This window comes from Manihot esculenta, chromosome 17, assembly GCF_001659605.2.
Source record: "Manihot esculenta cultivar AM560-2 chromosome 17, M.esculenta_v8, whole genome shotgun sequence".
Classification (NCBI taxonomy): domain Eukaryota; kingdom Viridiplantae; phylum Streptophyta; class Magnoliopsida; order Malpighiales; family Euphorbiaceae; genus Manihot; species Manihot esculenta.
The window spans coordinates 8,468,506-8,493,906 of NC_035177.2; the positions used below are offsets into that span (position 1 = coordinate 8,468,506).

Genomic DNA, 25,401 nt, shown 5'->3' on the forward strand with positions numbered 1-25,401 from the left:
AAGAAAGTTATAGAAAGCAAAAGCACTACTCCAATAGCAACTAAACTAAAAATTAAATCAAATATGGCTAAAAACAGAGCTGTTGTTGAAGCTGGTAATGGAAATAACAACAATACAGTAGTTGCAAGTTGTTGAAACTGGTGATGGAAATAACAACAATGCAGTAGTTACAAATCCAGTGGTTGGAGGAGAAGCTAAACTACAGAATCGCAGAATACTTCAAGATTATGTCAGACTTGACATTAGGCATATTGGATCAAGTATTGTTGGACCAGAAAGTGCAAGCCAATAACTTTGAGCTAAAACCTTGGTATAGATGTCTCAGAATGCACTTCAATTTTATGGGTTACCTAGTGAGAATCTAATTAAGTAACCATTTGGAGCAACTTCTAGATCTTTGTGATAATTATAAGTAGAATGATATATCAGATGAAGCGATTAAATTAAGGCTATTTCCTTTCACATTGAAGGATAAAGCCAAGAAATGGTTATAAAACCTTCCACCTAGATCAATCACTACCTGGAATGATTTAGCAAATAAATTTTTGAAAAAGTTCTTTCCACCAACAAAGACATCCAAATTGAGGAGCAAAATCTATCATTTCCTATAGATGGACTCAGAGCCACTTTATAAAGCCTGGGAGAGAATGAAGGACATGCTCAGAATATGTCCTCACCATGGATTATCAAATTGGATAATTATAGAAAAATTCTACTATGGACTTAATGCTAACACAAGAAATATTGTAGACAATGCAGCTAGAGGATCATTTATGAGAAAAGAAATTCCTGAAGCTTTTGCCCTTTTAGATGAATTGGCTACCACAAACTTCGAGTTTCCCATAGATAGGATTCCACCTAGGATACCTGCAGGAATGCATGAGGTTGACACTATTTCTACATTACAAGCTCAAGTAGAAGTTCTAATTAGAATGTTGGACAAATTTACTATTGATTCTGTTAATTATGTGGTGCAGGTCTGTGAGAATTATGTTGGCAACCATGATTCCATTGAGTGTCCTATGGACTACTCTCTTTTGCAAGTTGAGCATATTAATTATGTGGATAATTAGGGACGCCAGCAAAACAATCTATACTCCAACACTTACCATCCAGATTGGAGAGATCATCCAAATCTCAGGTGGAAAACTCAACCACAAACTCAAGTTTTGCCACCTCCACAGAGAGCACCACCTAGATTTCAGCCACCTGAGAAGAAGAGCAATTTGGAGAGCATAGTTGAAACTCTTGCTACAACCACTAATGATTTTATGGGAGAAATTAGATCCTTTATGAGAGAAACTAGATTCAACTTCCAAAATCAACAATCTGCTATTAAAAATCTAGAAGTACAGATGGAGTAATTAGCAAAAGTTGGTATCTAGTAGAACTAAGGTACTTTGCCTAGTAATACTAAAACAAATCCAAAAGAACATGGAAAGACAATTGGCTTGAGGAGTGGAAAACAGTTGGATGAGCTACCTCCAATCAACTACCTAAATTAGATAAATAAAATAGTAAGAAATATTCAATAATTAAACAATATTGCAATGTGTAATTTTATTGAAATTACGTGATATATAAATATATTATTGGAACGATATATTAGAATTATAGTATCACTATAAATTATTTAAATATATATATATAAATTCATCAGTCCTTTATAATGGTTCCGGTTTGATATGAGTCTAGCATAGTTTCAGTTCAGTTTCAATATGATTCTTGATAAAGAACAATATCAAAATAAATTCAGTTTAGTATGGTTCGATTTTTATATCATCGATTTTTTTTCAATTCCGAGTCGATTCGATACATTCTTCAGTTTAGTTTGATACCCTAAAAACTGTGCACAACCTTAGTAGTTTCTCTTATATATGCATATGGTTCTTTCTCTAAGCTCTTTAAATATTAGCTCTGGAGATTAATCAGGAGATATAGGACGCACAAAAGCTAGCTCTCTTTCTCTATATATAAATATGTAGTACTGCAGAAATTAAAGGAAAAGTAGAGAGTTGTGATTAATTACAAATGGATCCTTTGAAAAAGATATATACAGAGAAATAAAATGAACCCAAGATTAAGGATAATAAACCCAGAAAGAAAGAAAGAAAGCGTGGAAATGAAGGAATCATGCAAATGATTCAGAAATTTTCATAAGGTCATATCCCATTAATTCCCAGTGCATGTGCAAGCCCAAAGCGTGAAAATCAATCAAGTGTTTAACAGATTAATCTTAAGGTCGTAACCTCACATGTGAAGAGCCGAAGCTATGGCGACTGCGTCTCCAACTGTTGTTACTATGAATGAATATAAATTATAATAATTCAAACGCGAAAATCCCAAGAATCCTCTACTAGCTGTTCTTGCACTACTTGCTTTGGAAACAATCAAATTATCCTGTTATATTATTTCTTTTTTTCTCGGGATCGTTTAATTGCTTAATTGACTTGAATTCATTGGAGTATATATATAAATATATATTCAAGCTCTTCTCCTCTCCTACGCCATCTTCAAATTCCATTCACATCAAATTAATAACAAGGAGTTTATATAATTTTCTTAGTTTTCAGCTGCTTCATTTCATGGCAATGGCTTCTTCTGCTGGTGGTGTGCCTCCTGGTTTCCGTTTCCACCCCACTGATGAAGAACTGCTTCATTACTACTTGAAGAAGAAGGTTTCGTTTCAAAGATTTGACATGGAAGTCATCAAAGAGGTCGACCTCAATAAGGTGGAGCCTTGGGAGTTACAGGGTACATACGCATCCCTTTCTTTCTTATTTCTTTTGGCAACTTTGTTGAGTCGTTTGGTTTTGGAGTTTTCTTATTAATTTTCTCATTGAAATTCTGTACAAGTTAAGAACATGAATTTCTGAAATTATATATATTTTGCGTCAGTCTTTTACCTGACTTGAAACAGAAAAATTCAAAAGGATAATTAATTTTAAAAACCCAGAGTTTAGGTGTTCTTGAAGATTTTTTATAAACATTTTAATTTTAATAATTTAATTTAAAATTAAAAAATTTGCATAAATTTTTTTTAATTTAAAATTATAAATAGAAACAAAAATTTTAGATTTATATAAGCTCTAAAATTAATTTAAATAAAATTTAGATTTAGAAATACAAATTAAAGATTTAAAAATAATAATAAATTTATATTATTTCGTAGGTAATTGAAATAATATATACATATATTTTATATATGTATTTTTTTATTAATTTTTATATAATAAAATATAATTATAATATGTTATTTGAATAGTTAATTGAATTTGGCGAGCATGACTATACTTCACATCCGATTAAAATTAGCCAAAAAATTATTAAAATATAAATTATATATATATATATATATATATATATATATATATATATATATATATATATATATTAGTCAATATATATATTAGTCAATTTTATTATTATAAATGTGACGGTAACATAATTTTTTTTATGCAATAATTTTTTTTATAAAAGTTGTAAAATAATTTATAAGAAAATTCTTACTAGAAGTAACTTTATCAAATGTGATAAAATTTTAAAATTAATATTTTATATTTTATTTTATATAAAATTATTGATATTTAAAATTAGTCATTTATAAGACAAATTATATCTAATTAAAAAAATTAGAAAATATATCACTTTAGTCGTTTATTATTATAAATGAAATATTATAAAAACTATAGTAAAATCTACCAATACTTCTTATATAAAAAAAATATTATAGTATAATTATAAAATAAGTTGCAAACAAAATAAATACTGTAGTAAACTTTTTTTTTTTTGAATTGGAGATCGGAAATTGAAGGAGTAGAACTAAGACTTCTCATATTTAATTATTTAGATGCACCTCATCATTAGATTAAGCATCTGGGTGTCAAACTTTATTTAATATAATAAAAATTTTAGTAATTTAATTTAAAATAAAAAAATTTGCATAAATTTCATTTAAATTTAGAATCAAAATTATGTAAATTGCTTTAAATTTCATTAAGAACATATTATCTTCGATTCTAAATTATGACAAAATTTATGTAAATTTATAAAATTTAAATTAAATTATCAAAATTAAAAGGTTTGAATAAAATTATCGTGTAAATATTCGACTTTTAAAGTCAATTATCCTTTATTTATGTATTAAATAGAACATACTTATAATAATAAAAAAAGACACTTCTAGTTTCATGCGGATTGAGATTTTAAATTAGGATATAATTTGTGTAAATTTTTTAATTTTAAAATAAATTATTAAATTAAAATGTTAGAATAAAATTACCAAAATATGTAAATTATTTCCAAAATGGCAAAAGAAATATTTTATTTTTCATTTTTATGTAATAAAGAAAAATTAATATATGATAAGACATGCTATATTGTAGGTTTTTAAATATGGTCGATTTTTTTTTATTCAAACGGTGGTAATTTTTTCTTTTAAACGGGAATTGAAGGTTGAACGAGTAAAACTTGAAATTTTTTAAATTTATTTAAATACATTTATTAATAGATTAAATTTATAAGTGCTAAACGGTAGTAATTAAAAGTAATATTCATTTCTTAGGAATGAAATGAGTAATTTTATATTAATCGGCGATGCAGAGAGATGTAGAATAGGATCGACTCCCCAAAATGAGTGGTACTTTTTCAGTCACAAGGATAGGAAGTACCCGACAGGATCAAGGACGAATAGAGCAACACATGCAGGGTTTTGGAAGGCAACAGGAAGGGATAAGTGCATCAGAAACAGCTTCAAGAAGATTGGAATGAGGAAAACTCTTGTTTTCTATAAAGGTAGAGCTCCTCATGGCCAAAAGACTGATTGGATCATGCATGAGTACAGGCTTGAAGATGGTGATGATATTCAAGGAAACTCCGCCGCTGTGAGTCTTTCTCTTTTTACTTCACTTTTAAGGATAAATTATTATTAGATTTCTATAGTTTATAAAAATTAATCTGCTTATTTCTTTTTAAGGTCAAGTAATTAAAAAAAGTTGATATTTGCATTATTTTATATTTTAATTTAAATATTTAAATTTAATTTTAATTAATTTTTAAAATTAAAATTAAAAATAAATAATTAAATTGTTAAATATGCCGTAATAGATTTTATTTTATACTAATAATTATAAATATTTTAATTTAAAATAATAATATAAATATATAATAATTAAAAATAATAGATTTATTATAATATCTAAAATTCAGATATATCATTTAACTAATTAAATATGAATTAATATTATTTTCATATTGAAATTAATTTATTATACTCAAAAAATAATAAGATATTGTATTTTACATTTTATCTAAACACTTACATTTTTATTTTTAAAATTTCAGTTTATCTAAAATTTAAATGTTTAAATTAATGTAAAATAATGTAAATATTGAGTTTTTTTTCGGTCATTTAATTTAATTAGAACATTTTGTATTTTTGTAAAATCAATTTTTTTTTTAAATTAATAAAATTGTTTAGCATTAAATATTTAGAAAGAAGTCCAAATATGTCCCTAAATTTCCATGAAAGTTAAAATAACCCAAAGTGACCTTTTTTATCAAATAGAAAAAAATTAAATTTATCTTTGAATTCAAATAATTCGTGATTTAATAAAATATTATTTTTAATAAAAAATATTCAAATTCAATGCTATTTTTAATTAAAAATGAAAATGAAAATAAAAGAAAGAGAACTAGTAAATAATTTTAATATTTAAAATTAAAAAAATAATATTTTATATTAGAACTTATAAGTGATTTATTTGAACTTTTTCATTAAATATTTATTCTCTAACAATTTTACTGTTAGCTATCCATATTATTTGCTCCCTTGAAAATGTTTATGAGTATTTTTTTTACAAAAATTCATGAAAATATTAAAGAATTTGATCTTATGAAATATATAGTTGATTTAATATAAATTTGTAAAAAAAAAATTGATTTGAAAAAAATTAAAAAATAATGTGATATTTTAGGAGGATGGATGGGTTGTGTGTAAGGTTTTCAAGAAGAAGAATTTATTCAAGGTTGGCAATGGAGGAACTAGCTGCATCAATTCTTCTGATCATCAACAACTCAACACATCAATCATTCAACCTAGAAGTTTCATGCACAATAAAGATAACCAATTTCTTTTGATTCAAAGCCCAACGAGTACTCATCATCAGCCAGCTTTTGAACTAAATAAATCAGAGCTTGGACTTCATCATCCCTATCCACACATGACTGCAGCAACACCACATTATTCTCTTCTCCAGTCCCAAAACTTAATGCCAACACATGACTACTCTTCGGCTCTTGGTTCAAGTACACCTTTGATGGCGAAGCAATTCATGTTGACAGCTAGAGACTGTGAGAATGGCAGTGAAGACCTTAGGTATCCTCAAAGTTGTGAGCCAGGGCTAGAGGAGGGAACTTGTGAACCACCAAATCATCATCATCAACAAATGGGTGTAGGAGGAAGAAGTGATCATCAGCATCAGCATCAAGGGTTAAATGAATGGAGTATGCTTGATCGCATTGTTGGTTCTCACCTTGGAAATGAAAATGCTTCAAAGGAAGTGAGGTTTGACGATCGTAATGATGCATCATCAGTGCATCCTATTAATCACCTCTCTTTGCGTGCAGAGATGGATTTTTGGGGCTATGGAAAATGATAATTCTCCTCTCTCTCTCTCTCTCTCTATTCCATTTATGTATTATTTGTTAATAAATCAAAAGAAATTCATACTGTTGTTCATGATGTAAAATGGATCTAACAACATAATTGTCTCTATTCATATATATATGCTTGACTTTCTTTGTGATTCTTTTATTCTCTGTTAATTGGTTAATGATGAAAGTGTAAGGCTAAGCTTGAGTTTTGTATATTGTACTATAGATATATAAATAACTTTATCTCGAAGAAAGTGGAAATCTAGCTGCTTTTCTTCATCCTGGAATGGGAATGAGAATGGGATTAGCGATGAAATAAGCAGCACCAGTATTGTCCATCACAGAGTTAGAGCTAAGAGGAAGAAGAGAAACGTCTCGCAACAATAATGACTGGATCCACGCCAACTTAGCTATTGGAAGGGTATAAACTCGTCCAATATAATTATGACACAGAATTTAAAATAAAAAATTTTATCTAAAATATAATGGGACCCATATATTAACCTAATAAAGAGAAAAATAATATATTGAACACAGTACATGGATTCTTGTACATGAATCCTAGTCCATATCTATGGATAATATTTTAAAACTATCATTTTTACCATTAGTATCTAATATAATCAGATGTTCGAATTGAAGGAGAGGGAAAGAAAAATTTTGAAATCTTTATTTCTGAAAGAGAGAGAATATTAATTTGTCTGGAAGCTTCATGCTTCCTTATATACTCAGACAAGTTCACGTGCGTAACATGTGCAATGACAGAGCTCAGCAGAAAGCAAGGCTTCTAGTGAAGCTAACAATTACGACACAGTTTTACTAAAACGATGCGGTTTTATAACTTAACACTCCCTTCTCAAGTTGAAGCTGGTAGAGACAAAAGATTCAACTTGCAGGTCAGATGGCTATGACGGCTTATTGGGAGAGCCTTGGTGAGAATATTTGCCGATTGATCTTGGGTAGGAAGATATCTAGGAGAAATAAAGCCTTGTTGAAGTTGATCTCGCACAAGATGGCAGTCAATCTTGATATGCTTTGTGCGCTCGTGGAACACTGGGTTAGCAGTAATGTGCATGGCCGCTTTGCTGTCACAATGCAGAGGTATGGGCAGTTTAATGAGAACCTGCAAATCTTGCAAAATGTAACTAATCCAGAGAAGTTCATACACAGTATTAGCCATGGCACAGTACTCAGCTTCAGCGGAAGACATGGAAACAGTGGTCTGTTTCTTCGTTTCCTAAGAAATGAGGCAAGGTTCCAAGTAAATGCAATATCCAAATAGAGATTTGCGGGAATAAGTACAAGCAGCCTAGTCAGAGTCATAATATGTACTAAGAGATAAGTGCTTAGGAGTTGAACATCATAGCAAATATCGGGTCTTGTTAAGTTAATGTAAAGAAGTCTGCCAAGCAGCCTTCTGTACATATCAAGCTTAGATAGAGGCTCCCTAAGTGCAAGCCTTGTGGCAGGGGGGAAGATGCAGGTTTACATTGAAACATGCCTGCATCTTTGAGAACATTAGAAATAAATTTTGTTTGGCTGATAATAGTTGCATGTGAAGATCTGGCAACTTCCAGATCTAAGAAATATTTCATAGAGCCCAAATCTTTGATGGTAAACTTCGAATGTAAGGCCATTTTGCACTTATTGATAGCATCAATAGAATTACCAGTCAATATAACATCAACATACACCAGCAAGATTAAAAACAAAGTGTCAGTATACTACTGCATAAAAAGACAGTAGTCACAAGAAGATTGCTCAAAACCTAAAGTCTTAAGAAAGGCTGTAAACTCAAGATTCCATTGTATAGAGACCTGTTTAAGGCCACATTGTTGACCGTCACGCAGCGATAGTACGCAACTCCAGTGCACGTCGACGTGGCCATCGCTGGGCTTGGTCGAGCTTTTGTTCATGCGACTGGGATTTCCAGATTTCAAAATTTTTTCAATTTCCTTTAATTTTTTTAAACTTTCAACTATTTAATAAAAAAATAAAATTATTTTAATTTCAGATTAAATATATTTTCATGATCGTAATCTGAAAAAATATTTCTAAAGAACATCAAAATTTATCACAAAATTTAATCAGATTAACCCAATAATAAACATAACTCAATATTATACTTTAATCGTTAAAACAATACTCTAATACCACCACTGTTAGGTTTTTAGTTAGGTTTTTAATCGAATTAAACATAGCGAAAATAATATAAAAAATAAAATATTTTCTTATCAATATAAATAACATTTAAATGAATAAAGCAATAAAAGTGGTACATTTTATTTTCTTTGCAGTAAAATGTGAGACCATTCGTCTCTGTTGAATTATTGCAAATCACAAACCATCCAAGTGACGATTTCTAACGATATCCACATAGAATAACAATCGAAAAATCTTAGAACAATTCTAAGGCTTAAAAGTAGAAAAGTTTTGAGTGCTACATCTCAATTATTCCTATGAATTCTGAAAGCTCTCAAAAAATAAGTCTATAGGCTCTCATCAGAGGGCCCTTTTATATTAAAACTCTAGGGTTTGAGTATAATAATATTTATTTATTTAACTAATTAAATAAATAAATTACAATTATGGGTCATAACTTTAATAAACAAGCCATATAAATCTTAGATAATTTTAATTAAGTCTCTACTTGATTAATTAGGTCAAAATCGTAATCTTTTCAAATTATAATTTTATCCTAATATTATAAAATTTATATGCAATCAAGTTCTACTTGTTTTGACATCTCATTTTATTTTCTAATAATATTCTTTATGTATGTGACCCATTAGGTTTCAATTATGTTGGTAATACAAATAATTAACTAATTAATTAATTTGAAAGTCAATAATATTGTCTAACAACATGTAGACTACTTAAATTTTTGGAATGTCAATAGTGGTTTGACTTAACCTTTTAGTGTATAGTTTTTCGGTGTAATTAATATCCATTGATCACAAATATCCCGATTTAACAATTAATTCATGGAGTGTGTCTGTTATGTTAAATCATATTAGTTTCCTTGTAATAGCCATTGGCTTATTAAATGAAATTTCAAATTCAATTTGCTAATTTCATTCCACTTTGTATAAAGATTTTTATGATCAATGCTAGTAGAGAATAAATGGAACGTTCCCTAAGAAACCTACGGTGATGAATCTTATTTCAATCGCATAAATATTTTCATACACTATACCCAATTCATCCCCATTTATTACTCATGAATTGAGTAACGTGTGAGATGGATCAAAACATATAATAAGTCCCTATATAAGATAATTTATTGATTTCAAGTTAAAGAATCACTTATACAACCATCACTTAAGTAATTCATAGACGCAGGCTATTCTTCATATGAATTTCTCAGACAGATCAGTTCAGTGTACTTATTTATAAAATAAGTACCTACATATTAGTTCTAGATATCTCAAATATTTCAATCTATGAGACCCGTTGCTTTCTCTAAAAAGAAAAAAACATAATATGTACCAAGTTTCAACAGTTCTAATTATTGTCTAAATAATAAAAATAACATTGATAAAAAACATTTAGAGACATTACTTAAATGCATTAGGAATCTCACAATTGTAATCATATTATAATTTTCTTTGCATATCAATATGTCTCATAGACTTTATTTTTACTCGAGATCCAATTAAAGGAACATTAAAGATAAATAAATACTTTTATTAAAATGTATTAAATACTTAAAAATACATGAAATATAATGTTTAACTACAACCAACTGACTGGGTGTAGTGCATATAACTAACAACATGCCCCCATGAAAATCTTTAAATTTTTTAGTGGTATGTAGGTAGTTTTACCTAAGCAGAAAAAATTATCATTAGATCCCTATATGTTCAACAAGTATATTAGTTAGTCCTTACTATAAAATTATCCAATTAAAATATTTTGTACTTTATAAAATCAAATTTTTTAGTCCTTTTATCAAACAAATCCTTAGTAGGTTTTAATATTATACTATTTAGTCCCTCCTATTCTTTTCAATTCAAAAAATTTGTTTCTCGTCTTCAAGATTTCAATACTCCAAATTGTAAAATTTTTCTTAAGATATTCACTCATTATTTAATTTATTTTTATACACCAATTTTATTGTTAAAAAGTGATAATTTTTTATTTATTTCACTTAGTTACTAACCTAGTTATGTTACTACAATTATATGTTAAACTATCTAAACTTAGAGAAAATAAATTTTAACTTTTTAGAAATAAAAGTGCTTTATGAGTAATGCTAGATTATTTAATAGGTTTTATAGACTATCTAAATTTTTAAAAATAAAATTTAAATCTAGAAAAATATAAATTTAATACGCAATAGGTTAGATAATTTAAACTTCAATTAATAAACAATAGATAAAAATTTGATTAAAAAAAAACAATAGATAAAAATCATTATAATTTAATTATAATATTTTATTAATTTTTTTATAAAAAAAATTCTTCTCAATATGTAATTACTTCTTATGTTTTATTTTTCTTATAACTTATTTAAATTCATTTCAAAAAAAAAAAAACTTATTTAAATCAGATCCAACTTAAATTTTTGTATTGTAGCTTCTCCAATAAAGAGTCACACGATGGAATTTTAGCTGGGAGAGACCTGAAAACGATGATAAATAATCAAGAGTCCACTGGAGAGGAGAGTGTTAAAGTAGAGAGAGGAGAGAAAGAAGAGAGGGAGTTTTGTTCTTTACCTAATACCTTTTAATAGAAAAGTGACATCACAAATGTTAGGAAGATTCTCTAGGTATACGGTGTGCAAGTCTTTGAGGTTAGGGAGGAGATAGGAAGAGGTGGGGGACGGTGCTGAGTTGCTTAAACTTGCAGTTTTGGTTTGTGCAGGGTCCTGTTCAACGGATGCTTTAGTTGCATCCTCACTCCCAACTCAGCTAAAAGATATAAATTTATATCAAAAAATAAAGGTTTGACAAAAGAACTCAAAATAAATTAGCTATCTCATATATTTCATCTCTGATACACGTAAACGCAGGTTTATTTTCAATATGAAATTTTTATCTTTGTTTAAAGAAGAAAAAAAAAAGGAATTTAACACATAGCTTAAGTAAAAAACTCAACTTAATGTTGGATGCAGACACTTCTGGATATCTACTCTTACTTCTGTTATTTGGTTCTTTCTTTGGTACATCAATAGGAGGCAGCTTTTTTATATATGCATATGATTCTTTCTCTAGCATAGTTAAAAAGCTTTTGAATTTAAATAGAAAAAATTACAAGCTAAAAGCTATATATAGTTAGAAAATAGAGAGATTTACTATTTAATCTATATGTATTGCCGTTAATTACAAATCAGTATCTGTATTTTTAGAAATTTATTAAAACGTTTTTATTTTTTACTTCTGTCAACGAAATCCTTGTGTCTATTTTCAACTATTTTTTCTGTTAAAATCTTAGTAAAATGGGAGAGAAAATTCTTAAAATCTTAAATTACCCTCACTCTTTTGACTTTAGATAAAATTCCTAACTCTCAAACCCTTTTTCCAAAACTTTCTCATATTTTTTTTCTTTACACCGAGATAATAGCATATACTATTGGTAGAGCAAAGTGCAATAGGGATTTGGTGTGGGTTAGAGTAATTTGTTTGATAATGAAATGAACCATAAAAAAAGGAAGACGATGAAGAAGAAAAAGAGAAGAAAAATTAATTAAATAATAGAGGTTATTTGGTATTTTGATATATTTTTAATAGTAGAAATAAACAGAATTAGATGCAAGAACTATTTTTTTGATGGAGTCAAAAAAATAAAAATATTTTAATAGATTTTTGAAAATATAAAAACTAATTTGTAAATGATGACAATACTAAAAGACTAAATAATAAATCTTTCTAAAAAATATTGAGCAGACAGAAGGAGAAAAATAGAAAATTTGTGTAATTAATTACTTAATTAATTCATTATAGATCCATTGAAAAAGATAGATGATACAGCCAAATATCTCCCAAGATTAAGGATAATAAACCCAGAAAGAAAGCGTGGAAATGAAGAAATCAAGCAAATGATTCAGAAATTCTCATAAGGTCATATCCCAATACATGTGCAAGCCCAAAGCGTACAAATCAATTAACGATTAATATTAAGGTCGTAATCTCACATGTGAAGAGCCGAAGCTATGGCGACTGCGTCTCCAACTGTTGTTACTATGAATGCATATAAATATTTCAAAGGCGAAAATCCCAAGAATCCTCTACTAGCTGTTCTTGCACTCCTTGCTTTAGGAACAATCAAATTAATATCCTCTTATATCTTATTCTTTTATTACTTTATTTTTTTTCATCGAGGGATTGTTCAATTCTTCAATTGCTTAATTGACTTGCTCATCGAGTGCGTTTGTATATATGTATATATACACACGCACGTACTCGAGCTCCTCTGCTACATCTTCAAATTCCATTTACGTCAAATTAATAACAAGGAGTTCATCAATAACAATCATCTTACTTTCATGGCAACGGCTTCATCTGCTGGTGGTGTGCCTCCTGGGTTCCGGTTCCATCCCACTGATGAAGAGATGCTTCACTACTACTTGAAGAAGAAGGTTTCGTTTCAAAGATTTGACATGGAAGTCATCAAAGAGGTCGACCTCAATAAGGTGGAGCCTTGGGAGTTACAGGGTACATACACATACCTTCTTTCTTATTTCTCTTTACAAGTACTCTTTCATGTTTGTTGAGTTGTTTGGTTTTGTAGTTTTCTGATTAATCTTCGGATTGAAATTCTTTCATTTAAGGAATGAAATGAGTAATTTTATATTAATTGACGATGTAGAGAGATGTAAAATAGGATCGACTCCCCAAAATGAGTGTTACTTTTTCAGTCACAAGGATAGGAAGTACCCAACAGGATCAAGGACAAATAGAGCAACAAATGCAGGATTTTGGAAGGCAACAGGAAGAGATAAGTGCATTAGGAACAGCTTCAAGAAGATTGGAATGAGGAAAACTCTTGTTTTCTATAAAGGAAGAGCTCCTCACGGCCAAAAGACTGACTGGATCATGCATGAGTATAGGCTTGAAGATGGTGATGATATTCAAGGAAACTCATCCACTGTCAGTCTCCCTCTTCTTAATTGCCTATGCTTTCTATTTCTCTTATTAATTAGGGTTTTAACACTCAATATTATAAGGATGCATGCAATACTGCTAGGTTTATGCAATTTTCTCAAAATTAATTAATTATTTTTTTGTTTTCTTAAACTCAAACTAACATATTTTTTATTTTTCTAAAATTAATTTTTTTAGTTTTTCATAAAAAAACATATTTATTAATTTGTTTTATAGTATTATATATTTGTTAAAAATTCTAAATAAATCTCTAAACTTTTGTTCACAAAGTTCAAATAAATCTAAATTAAATATTTTTTTTTAAAAATATGTACTTTACCTTACGATTCAATTATGTTCTGACTTTTTAATAAAAATATTAAAATTAAAAACTTTTTTTAAATAAAACAAAATGAAAATCAAAGTAAAAAAAATAAGTATGGAAATAGTAAATAAATTTTAATATTTAAAATTGTACAAAATAATTTTTTTTAAATCACAAGCAAAATTTAATATCTTATTTGATAAAAAGATTAAATTGGGTTTATTTAAACTTTATAAAAGTTAATGAAATTTATTTAAATTTTTTATTAAATATTTAAAAAAAATAAAAAAATAACAATGAAATTTACCAATTAAATTATATAAAAAAATAAGTCGTAAAGTACCATCTGACTATTTGAAATATTAATCGTTTAACAATGAAATTTTCGTTTAACAATGAAATTTCATATTTATTTTTTATTTTTTTTTGTGTAATGATTCGTTTTATATTTTATTTTAATTAGATTATAAAAATAATAATAATAATTAATTTGAATAAGATATAAAAACTTGACAATAGATAATTACTAAAATTAATGAATTAGCAGCTAATACAAAATAATGTGATACTTTAGGAGGATGGATGGGTTGTATGTAAGGTTTTCAAGAAGAAGAATCTATTCAAGGTCGGCAACGGAGGAAGCAGCAGCATCAATTCTTCTAAGCATTATCAACTCAACACATCAATAATTCAACCTCGAAGTTTCATGCAAAGCCTAACAAATACTCATGATCAACAAGCTTTTGATTTTGAATTAAACAAATCAAAGCTCGGCCTTCATCATCACTACCCACACACAACTGCAACAACATCACATTACTCTCCTCTCCAATCCCAAAACTTAATGTCAACTCATGACTACTCATCAGCTCTTGGTTCAGGTTCAGGTTCAGCTTCTCCTATGATAGCTAAGCAATTCATGTTAAACGCTAGAGATTGTGAGACTGGCAGTGAAAACCTTAGGTATCCTCAAAGTTGCGATGCAGTGCTGCAGGTGGGCACTTGCGAACAGCCAAATCATGATCAACAACACCATCAAGGGTTGAACGAATGGAGTATGCTTGATCGCATTGTTACTCCTCACCTTGGAAACGATGATTCTTCAAAAGAAGTGAGGTTCGAAGATCATAATAATGCATCATCAGTACATTCTTTGCGTGGGGAGATGGATTTTTGGAGCTATGGAAAATAATTATTCTCTTCTCACTCTCTCTCTTGTCCATGTATTAGTATTTATTAAAAATCAAAAGAAATTCATATGGTGACCATTATGCAAACGGCTGTAAAAATATTACCATCTAGGTAGATAGCCGCTTTGACTTATGTAGCACCTTTCCCATAAAAGAATCTGTTTGAATTTCATTATTATTTAGGATCATGATCACGATTATGATTGAGAGATCAATTAGATATCATTTTTACCAATGATGTCTTTTCTTTCATCTATTAAATTCCTTTTCGTCCAAACTCACGTTTTCTTTTATTTAATAAAGCAAAATTAAATAACATAATATAATTCAATATCATTTTATGATATATTTTTACTACCCTTAATAGCTTTTGAATTGCTTTAAAAGTATATCTAATGAACTCAATTTTTTCATCACTCTTTTATTTTATTTAATAGTAAACTTTTCTTTGTTTAATAAATTTATTTAAGTATATGTTTCACATAGGAAGTTATGTAACTGAAAAATAGAGATGTGTTGCAATTGATTAAACCTGCAAGAAAGAGAATATGAGGTAGTTGGCGTCTAAAGCAGCCACTTCAATGCTCCAGTCAGTAAACTGGAGAATAGGGCGAGTATAAGGAATTGCTTAGAACTCAAGTGTAACGACCCGGAAACTGGACAGCTACCGGCGCTAGGATCCAGATCGACTTAAGGTCGCCGGGACCCGTAGCAAACCTAACATACATCCTGTGCAACTGGTATAATCCCGTACATGATCAAACATATACATAAAAATTTTAACTTTTCTCTTACCAAGCTTGACCTGAGCATGCATTATACCTGTAATCATAAAAACCCCCCTTACTGGAGCCCTCATCAAATGCTTCAGTTGGGTCAACATAACATATATCAAGCTTGGGTCATCATTTCTTAATATAAAAACATTACATACAGATCATGTGACAAAGGGATTAACCAAACACTCGGGCCAAGCACAACTCTATCCATTACATTACATTATAACATTTTACATTTTATTACACACCTTTACATTACATCATGTCCACTACTATTCTATTACAAAACATAACCATAGTCATAACCTGTTGACCTCCTGAACTATCTCTGTCCCTGCAAACCTGGGGGTTAAGGGAATGGGGTGAGCTACAAAGCCCAGTGAGCAGAACTATATAAAGAAAACATTTAAACATATGCCATCATGAAATGCATCACATCACAAACAATACACATCAAGGATGAACTTGTCACCAATAGCCCTAACAAGACTCTAAACAACTATAAACAGGTGGACTCAAATGAGGGACCAAACGCACTCTAACAAGACTCTAAACAACTCTCCAAAAACCCCCCTAAACATCATAAGACAATCATGCAAAACAAATAAAGGAAGGCTGGACAGGGCACCTTCGGCGGCACATTCGGCGGCCGAATGCTCCCACAGATCCGAAAGTTAGGCACTTTCGGAGGCAGGTTCGGCGGCCGAAAGTCTCCTCCAGAGATGAAAGCCAAGCACTTTCGGCGGCACCTTCGGTGGCCGAAAGTCCCTTCCAGAGCCGAAAGTCCATTTTCGGGGGCAAGGTTAGGCGGCCAAAGATTGCTTCCACAGGCAGGTTCGGAAGCTGAAACTACCTTCGGCGGCCAAACCTAGGTTCCCCAGCAAGGCAGAACCCGTTTTCGCCTCATGCAATCCGCTTCCAAAACCTCCCACACTCACGTCCAACACTTCCAAAACATGCACAACTCATACAACAAGCATATAGGGGTCTCAAACTAGCTTAAACCCTAACAAACATCACATTAAACATGCATAACAACACACAATACCTCATAACTCACATAACCCTAACATTTTTACTTCTAGCTTAAACATGCATCTCTACCCCCCTAAACCCCTCAAAACCTTCTTAAAACTTACTTAAAACATTGCAAAAGATGAGGATCTACACTTACCTCTTGAAGATCGAGGGTTGGTGCGATCCAAACTTGGAGATGTGGAGAAAGAGAGCTCCCAAGGCCTCCAAGCTCCAAAATCTTGCTCTAAACTTAAAACTCTTCAAAATAAGGATAAAACTCATGAAAACTTGAGGGATTTGAAGAAAAAGCATAAAAACAACCAAAGGAGAGCATGAACTCACCTATGCCGGGAAAGAGAGAGAAAACTCGCCCATTTTCCCGACAAAGGGCCTTTTATAGGTGGCTGGCCAAACCTCCTTCGGCGGCCAAAGCTGCTTCCGAAACTTCACCATGTTCGGCGGCCGAACTTGGGGTTCAGCGGCCGAAAAAGAAAGCCACTTTCGGAAGCCTAACGTGCCTCCTAAACAGCCCCATGTTCGGAGGCCGAACCTGGGTTCTTCCCTCCTTGGTCTTTTCTTTTCAAAACTCAATTTCTTTTGCATTAAAACCATAAAATCATGTGAAAACATTTTAGAAAATACATTTTACCCTTCTAGAAGGCTCCGACATCTTTGAATTCCAGATTTCGATGGAGAGTCCGCCGAAAAGTAGGGATTCCGACGCCAGGATCTAGCCGGGTATTACATCAAGAGTATTGTATAAGAATTGTATACCTTTTCGACGCTCAAGTCAATAAACTGGAGAATTGAGCGAATATAAAGAATGGCTTAGAACTCAAGAGTATTGTGTAAGAATTGTCTTTGTGATCGTTAGCTTTTATACTGTAAGAAGATAGAGTTAATATAGTATTTTCTGAAAATCTAGCGATGATGTGGCCAGCTAGTTGATAAGAGATTTTGCCAACTAATTGATTGGTGATCTTGCAATTATAGGCACACTAGGGATATGCTGACTCGTGCCTGTTAATGATAACTTTATTTCAAGACTCGATCTCTTCAAGGAAGGGCGAGTCTTAGTGAAGAACCGGAGGTATCAGTGTCCGGGGGTCTTCCTTTCCACGTGGCTCTATTTCGTGATGACAACTAATGGCTCACTTTGGGTGATTCTTATATAGCATCAGAAGTCCCCCGCTGGTCTTTGATTCTTTCATATTTGAAAGTGATGGTTTGTCTCCTTGATTTCGGACATGTGGCATGGCTAGATTGGTCTTTTCTACTTGCATCATTTCTACTTGCATCGTTTTGCCTACTTCTGCTTATAAATGATGATTAACTTATTTCTTGAGTTGTATTCAAAGCCTGCCAGCTAAGCTATTATATAAGAACCATTCTCTTATGCTTTTGTTTGTAACTAATGTTTGCGAAAGCCCTGACCGTTCCTCTTCTCTATTTATACTCCCTTGATTCAGGGTATTTCCTATTTACTTTCCCTTTTATAGAAATAAATAGGGGTACTTTCTTTTCTTCTTCTTCTTCTTCTATTGGTGAAAGATCTTACCTCGGGTTCTTCCTTTGACGGTCCCATTTCCACTTTTGTGGATAACCCGATCCATGCGGAGGATACCATCATAGTCTGCGAAGAGAAGCTGAAGGCGAATCTTCATGAAGGTGCGAAAGTGATCGAGAAGCATACTGTTCAGCTCTGTGTACTGGCTGAGGACTATAATCAGCTTGGCTATATTAACCATACGAGGGGACTTTGTATTGGCCATGGTGTTAGACTCTTTAATAGTTTCCAGTGCTGAGACTCTTACGAAGTGAGCTGGTTTGTGTAAAATTGATTCTGAGGGCCAAACTAGGGATAGTTAGAGAAATGGTTCCCTTCATAAGGCTTTACATAGATAGACGACATCTTCCTAGATGAGGTCAAGCAAGAGGGAGAGGGACAAGTTGAGTAAAGCCCCACCGACCGGGTCTCTACTAATAATATAATAGATGTAGAAAACAATAATGTAATAGAGACTTGGAAGAAGAAAACTGAAGACCTCCCTCTTCCCATGTGATCTTTTATAATGAAAATATATATTTTTTGCATATCTTGTCATTATTGTCATTAAGTATTTGTATGTTTCGTATTTGTCCCATACTCTCGTCCAATTGTCACCACTAACGACTCAAATAATCTTTTAATAATTGGCTAAGAGATTACCATTCAACCAACCCAAGAATCTAGTGATCACCATTTTTTGCCTAAACAGGGGTTAAGACAGGTTCACTTAGTAGAGCCTAACACTCGGTTAGTAGTTATAAAATAATTTAGAGAATTTTATCAAAACAGGATCAATACTTGGACATGTGGCCTGACGGACACCCGCTTTCTAAGCATGAAATGCCTTAGAGAAATTTTTCAATATGAGACTTACACCCAATCGTGTGGCCTAGCGAAGGTTTGCCTTGTAGCCTTGGCATCAGATGCCTTTTTTAGTGGGACTAACACCCGGTCTTCTGGCCTGGCGAAACTCGCCTTGTAATACCTGGCTAAACTCTAGCATTGGAATTCCAACATTCCGACGGAATTTCCGTTGGAATCTCGGAATCTGGAATTTCCGAAACTGGAATCTCCTTAGAAGGGTAAAATAAGGTTTTTATAAAAATGAATTTGAAAAATTTAAGGTTTTGAGTTAAAAAGAAAGAAAAAATATTTTGAAAAAAAACCCCAAGTTCGGCCCCCGAAGGTGGTGCCGCCGCGGGACCTTCCCTTTCGGCCCCCGAAAGTGGTTTATCCAGCCACCTATAAAAGGCATTCAGCCCGAAAATGAGAGAGCTTTCTCTTCATTTTCGGGCAGAAGTGAGTCCTTGCCCTCCCTTTGTTGTTCTTGTTGTTCCTTCAAACCTCTTAGAAAGTTCATGAGTTTTCCCTCGTTTTTGAAGATTTGAGCTTGAATCCAAGTTTTTAAATCTTGGAGACCTCCGGAGACCGTTTTACCTTATCTCCATGTTGGGGTTGCTGTCACCTTTAGATCTCCAAGAGGTAAGTTTAGATCTTTGCTTTTCCTATGTTTTAAATAAGCTTTAAGAAGGGGTAAAGAGTTAATAATGCATGAAATGGTTAGATCTAAAGTTTTAGGGTTTGAGTTGGGTTATTAATGAATGTTTGCTCTTGTATTGTTTTTGTTGATGCTTGTTGGGGATTAGGCTAGTTTTATGTCCCTTATGCATGTTGAGTGAGTATGTATGTTTTTGAGTTGTTGGGTATAAAGATCGGAGTGTTGGGTGGCTGTGTACATAGGGCAGAATCGGGTTCTGCCTTGCTTGAGAACCCAGGTTTGGCCACCGAACCTGCTTGTGGAGGCAGCCAAAATATGCCCCCGAAAGCATGGACTTTCGGATCTGTGAAGGGGTTTAGGCCGTCGAACCTACCCTCGAAAGTCCCCTGCCCAGCCTTCTTTTGCTTGTTTTGTGTACATGCTTTGGTATGTTTTAGGAGATTATTGGGGAGTTGTTTAGAGTCATGTAATAGTTATGTTTGGTCCCTCATTTGAGTTCATCTGTGTAGAATCGGACCTAGGAGACCGTAGAGGGCTGCAGTGAGATAACTGCGCCAGTTTTAGTCAAGCGTCAGCTAGATGTGAATAGAACTGAACTAATCTATTGTTTAAAAGTAATCACTTTTTAAGCATGTTCACGCATCACGAATGCCATGTATATGTATTAGGTTGCTTTGCATTAGAATTCACGAATATGATGCATTGTATAATTTACTGTTGATGTGGATGGATATTGGATGACCCACTAGCCCTCAATTATGATATGATACGATATGATACGGAAGTCCAGGTCGAGGCCCATTCTACACCTCTGGCATTATGGATATGTTATGTTATGTTTAAGAGGAAGTCCTGAGGAGCTCCGTCGAGGGCTGGACACTATTGGAATATGTAGAGGGTTACTGGTGATAAATCATCTTGATATGAATTATTTGTGTTGTGACACATTTCATACGAGCATATGTTTATTAAACTGTTTTTTTGTTCTGCTCACTAGGCTCTTGTAGCTTATCCTTTTCTCATAACTCTAGGTTTACAGGGTCAGAGATAGCTCGGAAAGTCGGCATAGTAGTTGGCATAGACAAATATAATAGTATAGTGTGGACATATAAATTTTAATGGATTAGAATTGTGCTTGGCCCTAGTTTTATATTTGTAATCCCTGTTAACATGATCCTTATGTAAAAGTTTTAATTATGAGTTATGTTTGAACCAAGCTTGAGGCATGTGATGTTTACCATACTAGAGCATTTGATGAGGGCTCTAGTATGGGTTTTATGTTTTCAGTTTTGATACATGCACAGGTTGAGCTATGGTTCATGAAATGTTTAAGTTTTTGTGATAATGTATGATCGTGTATGGGATTTTATCAGGTACACAGGACGTATAGTAGGCTTGCTACGGGCTCCGGCGACCTTAAGTCGACCTGAACCCTAGTGCCGGTAGCGGTCCAGTTTCTGAGTCGTTACAGAGTGGTATTAGAGCCCTAGATTCATATGGTCGGACCTAGAGTGTTGGGCTCATAGATGTTATAGAACGGCAAGCACATTAGGAAAAATCATGTCCACTAGGATAGGATGTAGAGTCCTGTCTTCACGAATGTATGATGATGTGTGATGCCATGACTATATGCATGAGCATTCTTGATATGTTATGTACATGATGTGGGTTCATGTGTGTCCATATGAACCATATGATGCTAATGTTTATGTGATATATGTTGTTTTTTTTTTCAGAAGATAGGATGCGAGGCTCACGTCGATCTGCACAATTGACCAGAGTTCCACCTGAAAATGAGGGCATGGATGCCCTTCCTCCTACTGCTCCGTCAAGAGCACTATCAAGTAGGACTAATAGAGGTGAAATGTTAAGGGACCCCAGAAGGTCTTTTGATGAAAACAGAAGAAGAACAGATCCGAGAAGGATGTCTGCGGATATTAGGAAAATAGTAGAGGATGATCAACGAAGAGACGAAAGTATGGGTGTGAGTTTTTCAGGAGAGGGTATGGGAGAATCTGAAGGAGGCGCTCAGGCCTTGGGTTTTGCTTACCCACCTCAATACAGACCCTACCCATAGGGACCCGGGTATCCGATGGGAGGCCCATCGGATTTCTCTAGCTACCACCCGTACCCCTCACACATGCCCTATCCTCCCTATTACCCACCATATCCACCTTATTCCATGTTTTCACCTCCACCCTTTTATTACCAGAATCCAGCAAACCCAAATCCAGGGAATGCTGCACCACCTCCTCCCCCAGCAGAACCAATAATTCCTGAAGCTCAACCACCCAAACCTAACCCATCAGCAGGGAGCAAAGTCAAAATGATAGATTACCTGAAGTTGGATGCTCCTAAGTGTAAAATGGGTGATGATCCATTTGAATACATCAAGGCAGTGAAAATGATAGCATATGAGCTAGGGGCCAGTGACAGCAGAGCCATTCAGATGGCGGGGTTTACTCTAAAATGCAAGAAGGCAAAGGAATAGTTTAAGAATTACGTGGACCCGAAACTAGATAGTCTATCTTGAGAACAGTTTGCAAATGAGTTTGCAGGGTGGGATTTTCCAAACAGTTCAAGGGAGTTGAAGGTGATAGAATTTGAGCAGTTGAGACAGACTGAAGATATGAGCGTGGATGAGTATACAGACAAGTTTCTAGAGTTGTTTCAGTTTGTGGGTCAAGCTTATGACACTGACTAGAAAGAGGCTAGGAGGTATACCATGAGACTCCACTCTAGGTATTCCTCCTTGATTCTAGTAGTTGAGAGAGAGAGAGCTTCCACACTATTGTGGATGCAGCCAGGAAAATGGAAGCTAGTGCCATCATATGGAGACAGTAAAACAGCAGGTGGCACAGTCCTCGGGTTCCAAAACCCCGAGTACAGGGAAATTTGATCTCTCCTCTCTAAATGCAGCATCCACAGGAAGTAAAAAGTGGAACAAATCCATTAGGAAGCCAAAGAAGAATAAGTTCTAAAGCAGGTTGAAGTCTGGTTTGGGAATGGGTAGTGGTTCAAGCTCTGGTTCAGATAGCTCGAGATGAGTGAGGTGCGGTAAGCCGCACAAAGGGCTTTGTCGGTTTGGGACTACAGCTTGTTTCAGATGTGAACAGGAGGGCCACATGGCACGTGAGTGTCCCAATGCAGCTATAATGGCACAGTCCCAGCAGACAGCTTCTGGCAGCGTGGCTCAGCTGTAACGACCCGAAAATCGGACCGCTACCGGCGCTAGGATCCGGGTCGACTTAAGGCCGCCGGGACCCGTAGCAAGCCTGACATAAGACCTGTAAACCTGTATAATCCCATACATGATCAACAATAAGCATAAAAATTAAAACTTTCCTTTGCATACTCATCAACCAAACTCAACCTGTGCATAAACATTAACATAACCTTGATCCCTCTGTGGGATCTCATCTGTGCCCTCAATGGGTAACATACATCTGTTGAGTTGGTTTACATAAACATCAACAAAATCTCTAAGATCATGTATAAAAGGGATACAACAATCTATGGTCAAGCACATACTAACATCCATAAAACTCATTACATAACTATACTGTACTTTTACATTACAATTTGATCATGTCCATTTCTATCTATTACATAAGCATGACTCCTTCACTCTATCCGAACTCCCGCACTATATCCTGTACCTGTAAGCCTGGGGGAAAAGGGAGAGGGGTGAGCTAAAAGCCCAGTGAGTAGAGCTAGTAAAAACACATTAACACTATGCTCACATGGAATGCATCATAACACAGACAATTCACATAAGGGTTGGGTGAACTTGTCACCAAATAGTCCAAGTTAACTCTGTGCCAGGCCGTAGCATGGGGTCCTGGTCTTCCTGTCATACATACATTACTTACCATTTTCCAAGGCCTCCTCTGGGCTCCTGGTCTTCGAGTCCCATAACCGTGCCTTACTCTGTGCCAGGCCTGTAGACTGGGGCCTGGACTTGCTTACTCTGTGCCAGGCCGTAGCATGGGGTCCTGGTCTTCCTGTCTTGGACTAATTGGGTCATCCAACATTCACCCACAACAACAACAATTTATGCAATGCGGCATATTCGTGAAAACTAATGCAATCATCCTATTGCATAATCATGATGCATGAAACATGATAAAACATTTAATTTAAAAGATTAAGTTTAGTTCCACTCACCTCTGGCTGACTCTGACAACACCGAAGCAGCTGAACTCACTGCTGGGGTCCTCGGTTCCTCGGGTCCGAACCTACACAGGTGGACTCAAATGAGGGACCAAACATACCTGAACATAACTATAAACTACTCCCCAAAAACCCCCTAAAACATCCTGAAAACATCACAGAAAACATGCATGAAATGGCTGAACAGGGCACTTTCGGCGGCACCTTCGGCGGCCGAAAGTCCTGGACAGAGACGAAACTCAGCTAGGTTCGGCGGCACCTTCGGCGGCCGAAAGTGCCAGACAGAGACGAAAGTCTCTTTTCGGGGGCAACTTCGGCAGCCGAAAGGCCTGCCTCCCCAGCCATGTTCGGCGGCCGAAAGTACCTTCGGCTGCCGAACTTGGTTTCTGCCAAAGGGCAGAAACTTGGCTCCCTTTGCACATTTCGCCTCCAAACCTTCCAAACATGCATATTTTTCAACCAAAGCATGCATACAAGTTCCTAGGGGCCTCAAACATGCATATACCCCATCTACAACACTTCAAACATACTCAAACAACACACATTGTTCAAAACATCAATATATACCCATAACTCAACATATACTCTAGCATGCATTTCTACCCTTAGATCTTGCATAAAACTTATTTAGAACACACGAGGAGCTTAAGATCGGCTCTTACCTCTTGAAGATCGAGAGGGAGACGACCTAAACTTGGAGATCCACGAAAATGAGCTCCTGAGTTCCCAAAGCTCCAAAACTTGTTTCAAAAGCTTAAATCTTCTAAACCAAGTGAAAACAAGTGAAAATCTCGAAAGATTTAGAGGAAGAACATCAGAAATGGGTGAGAGACGGCGGAAAGCTCACCTTGGCCGAAAATGGGGAAAAGCTCGCCCGTTTTCGGCTAAGGGACCCTTTTATAGTGGCTGGCCAGACCACGTTCGGGGGCCGAATGTGCCTCCGCATCCATGCAAATGTTCGGCGGCCGAACATGAGGTTCGGCGGCCGAACCTTGACTTCCCTCACTCATGTTTTCGGGGGCCTAACGTGCCTCCAAAAAGCATGCATGTTCGGCGGCCGAACTTGACTTTCGGCGGCCGAACCTGGGTTTTCCTCCAATGCTATTTTCATGCAAAAACTCATTTAATTTC

The 25,401-nt window shown here is 34.0% G+C and overlaps 2 protein-coding genes and 1 non-coding gene across 3 annotated transcripts; 2 read left to right on the forward strand and 1 right to left on the reverse strand.

Annotated features, from left to right (window-relative positions):
- Positions 1 to 578: 578 nt before the first annotated feature.
- On the reverse strand, positions 579 to 685 carry LOC122722323. The gene has a single exon (XR_006349291.1). It is a non-coding gene; the product is annotated as a small nucleolar RNA R71 (small nucleolar RNA).
- Positions 686 to 2,519: 1,834 nt separating this feature from the next.
- On the forward strand, positions 2,520 to 6,809 carry LOC110605623 (protein BEARSKIN2). Its single transcript, XM_021744256.1, has 3 exons — positions 2,520 to 2,754; positions 4,603 to 4,883; positions 5,976 to 6,809. The coding sequence occupies exons 1-3, from the start codon at positions 2,586 to 2,588 to the stop codon at positions 6,654 to 6,656; spliced, it is 1,131 nt and encodes a 376-aa protein (XP_021599948.1). The 5' UTR covers positions 2,520 to 2,585; the 3' UTR covers positions 6,657 to 6,809.
- Positions 6,810 to 13,141: 6,332 nt separating this feature from the next.
- On the forward strand, positions 13,142 to 15,397 carry LOC110604370 (protein BEARSKIN2). The gene is made up of 3 exons (XM_021742509.2): positions 13,142 to 13,310; positions 13,465 to 13,745; positions 14,639 to 15,397. Exons 1-3 carry the CDS (start codon positions 13,142 to 13,144, stop codon positions 15,254 to 15,256), a joined length of 1,068 nt encoding a protein of 355 aa, XP_021598201.1. The 3' UTR covers positions 15,257 to 15,397.
- Positions 15,398 to 25,401: the final 10,004 nt, after the last annotated feature.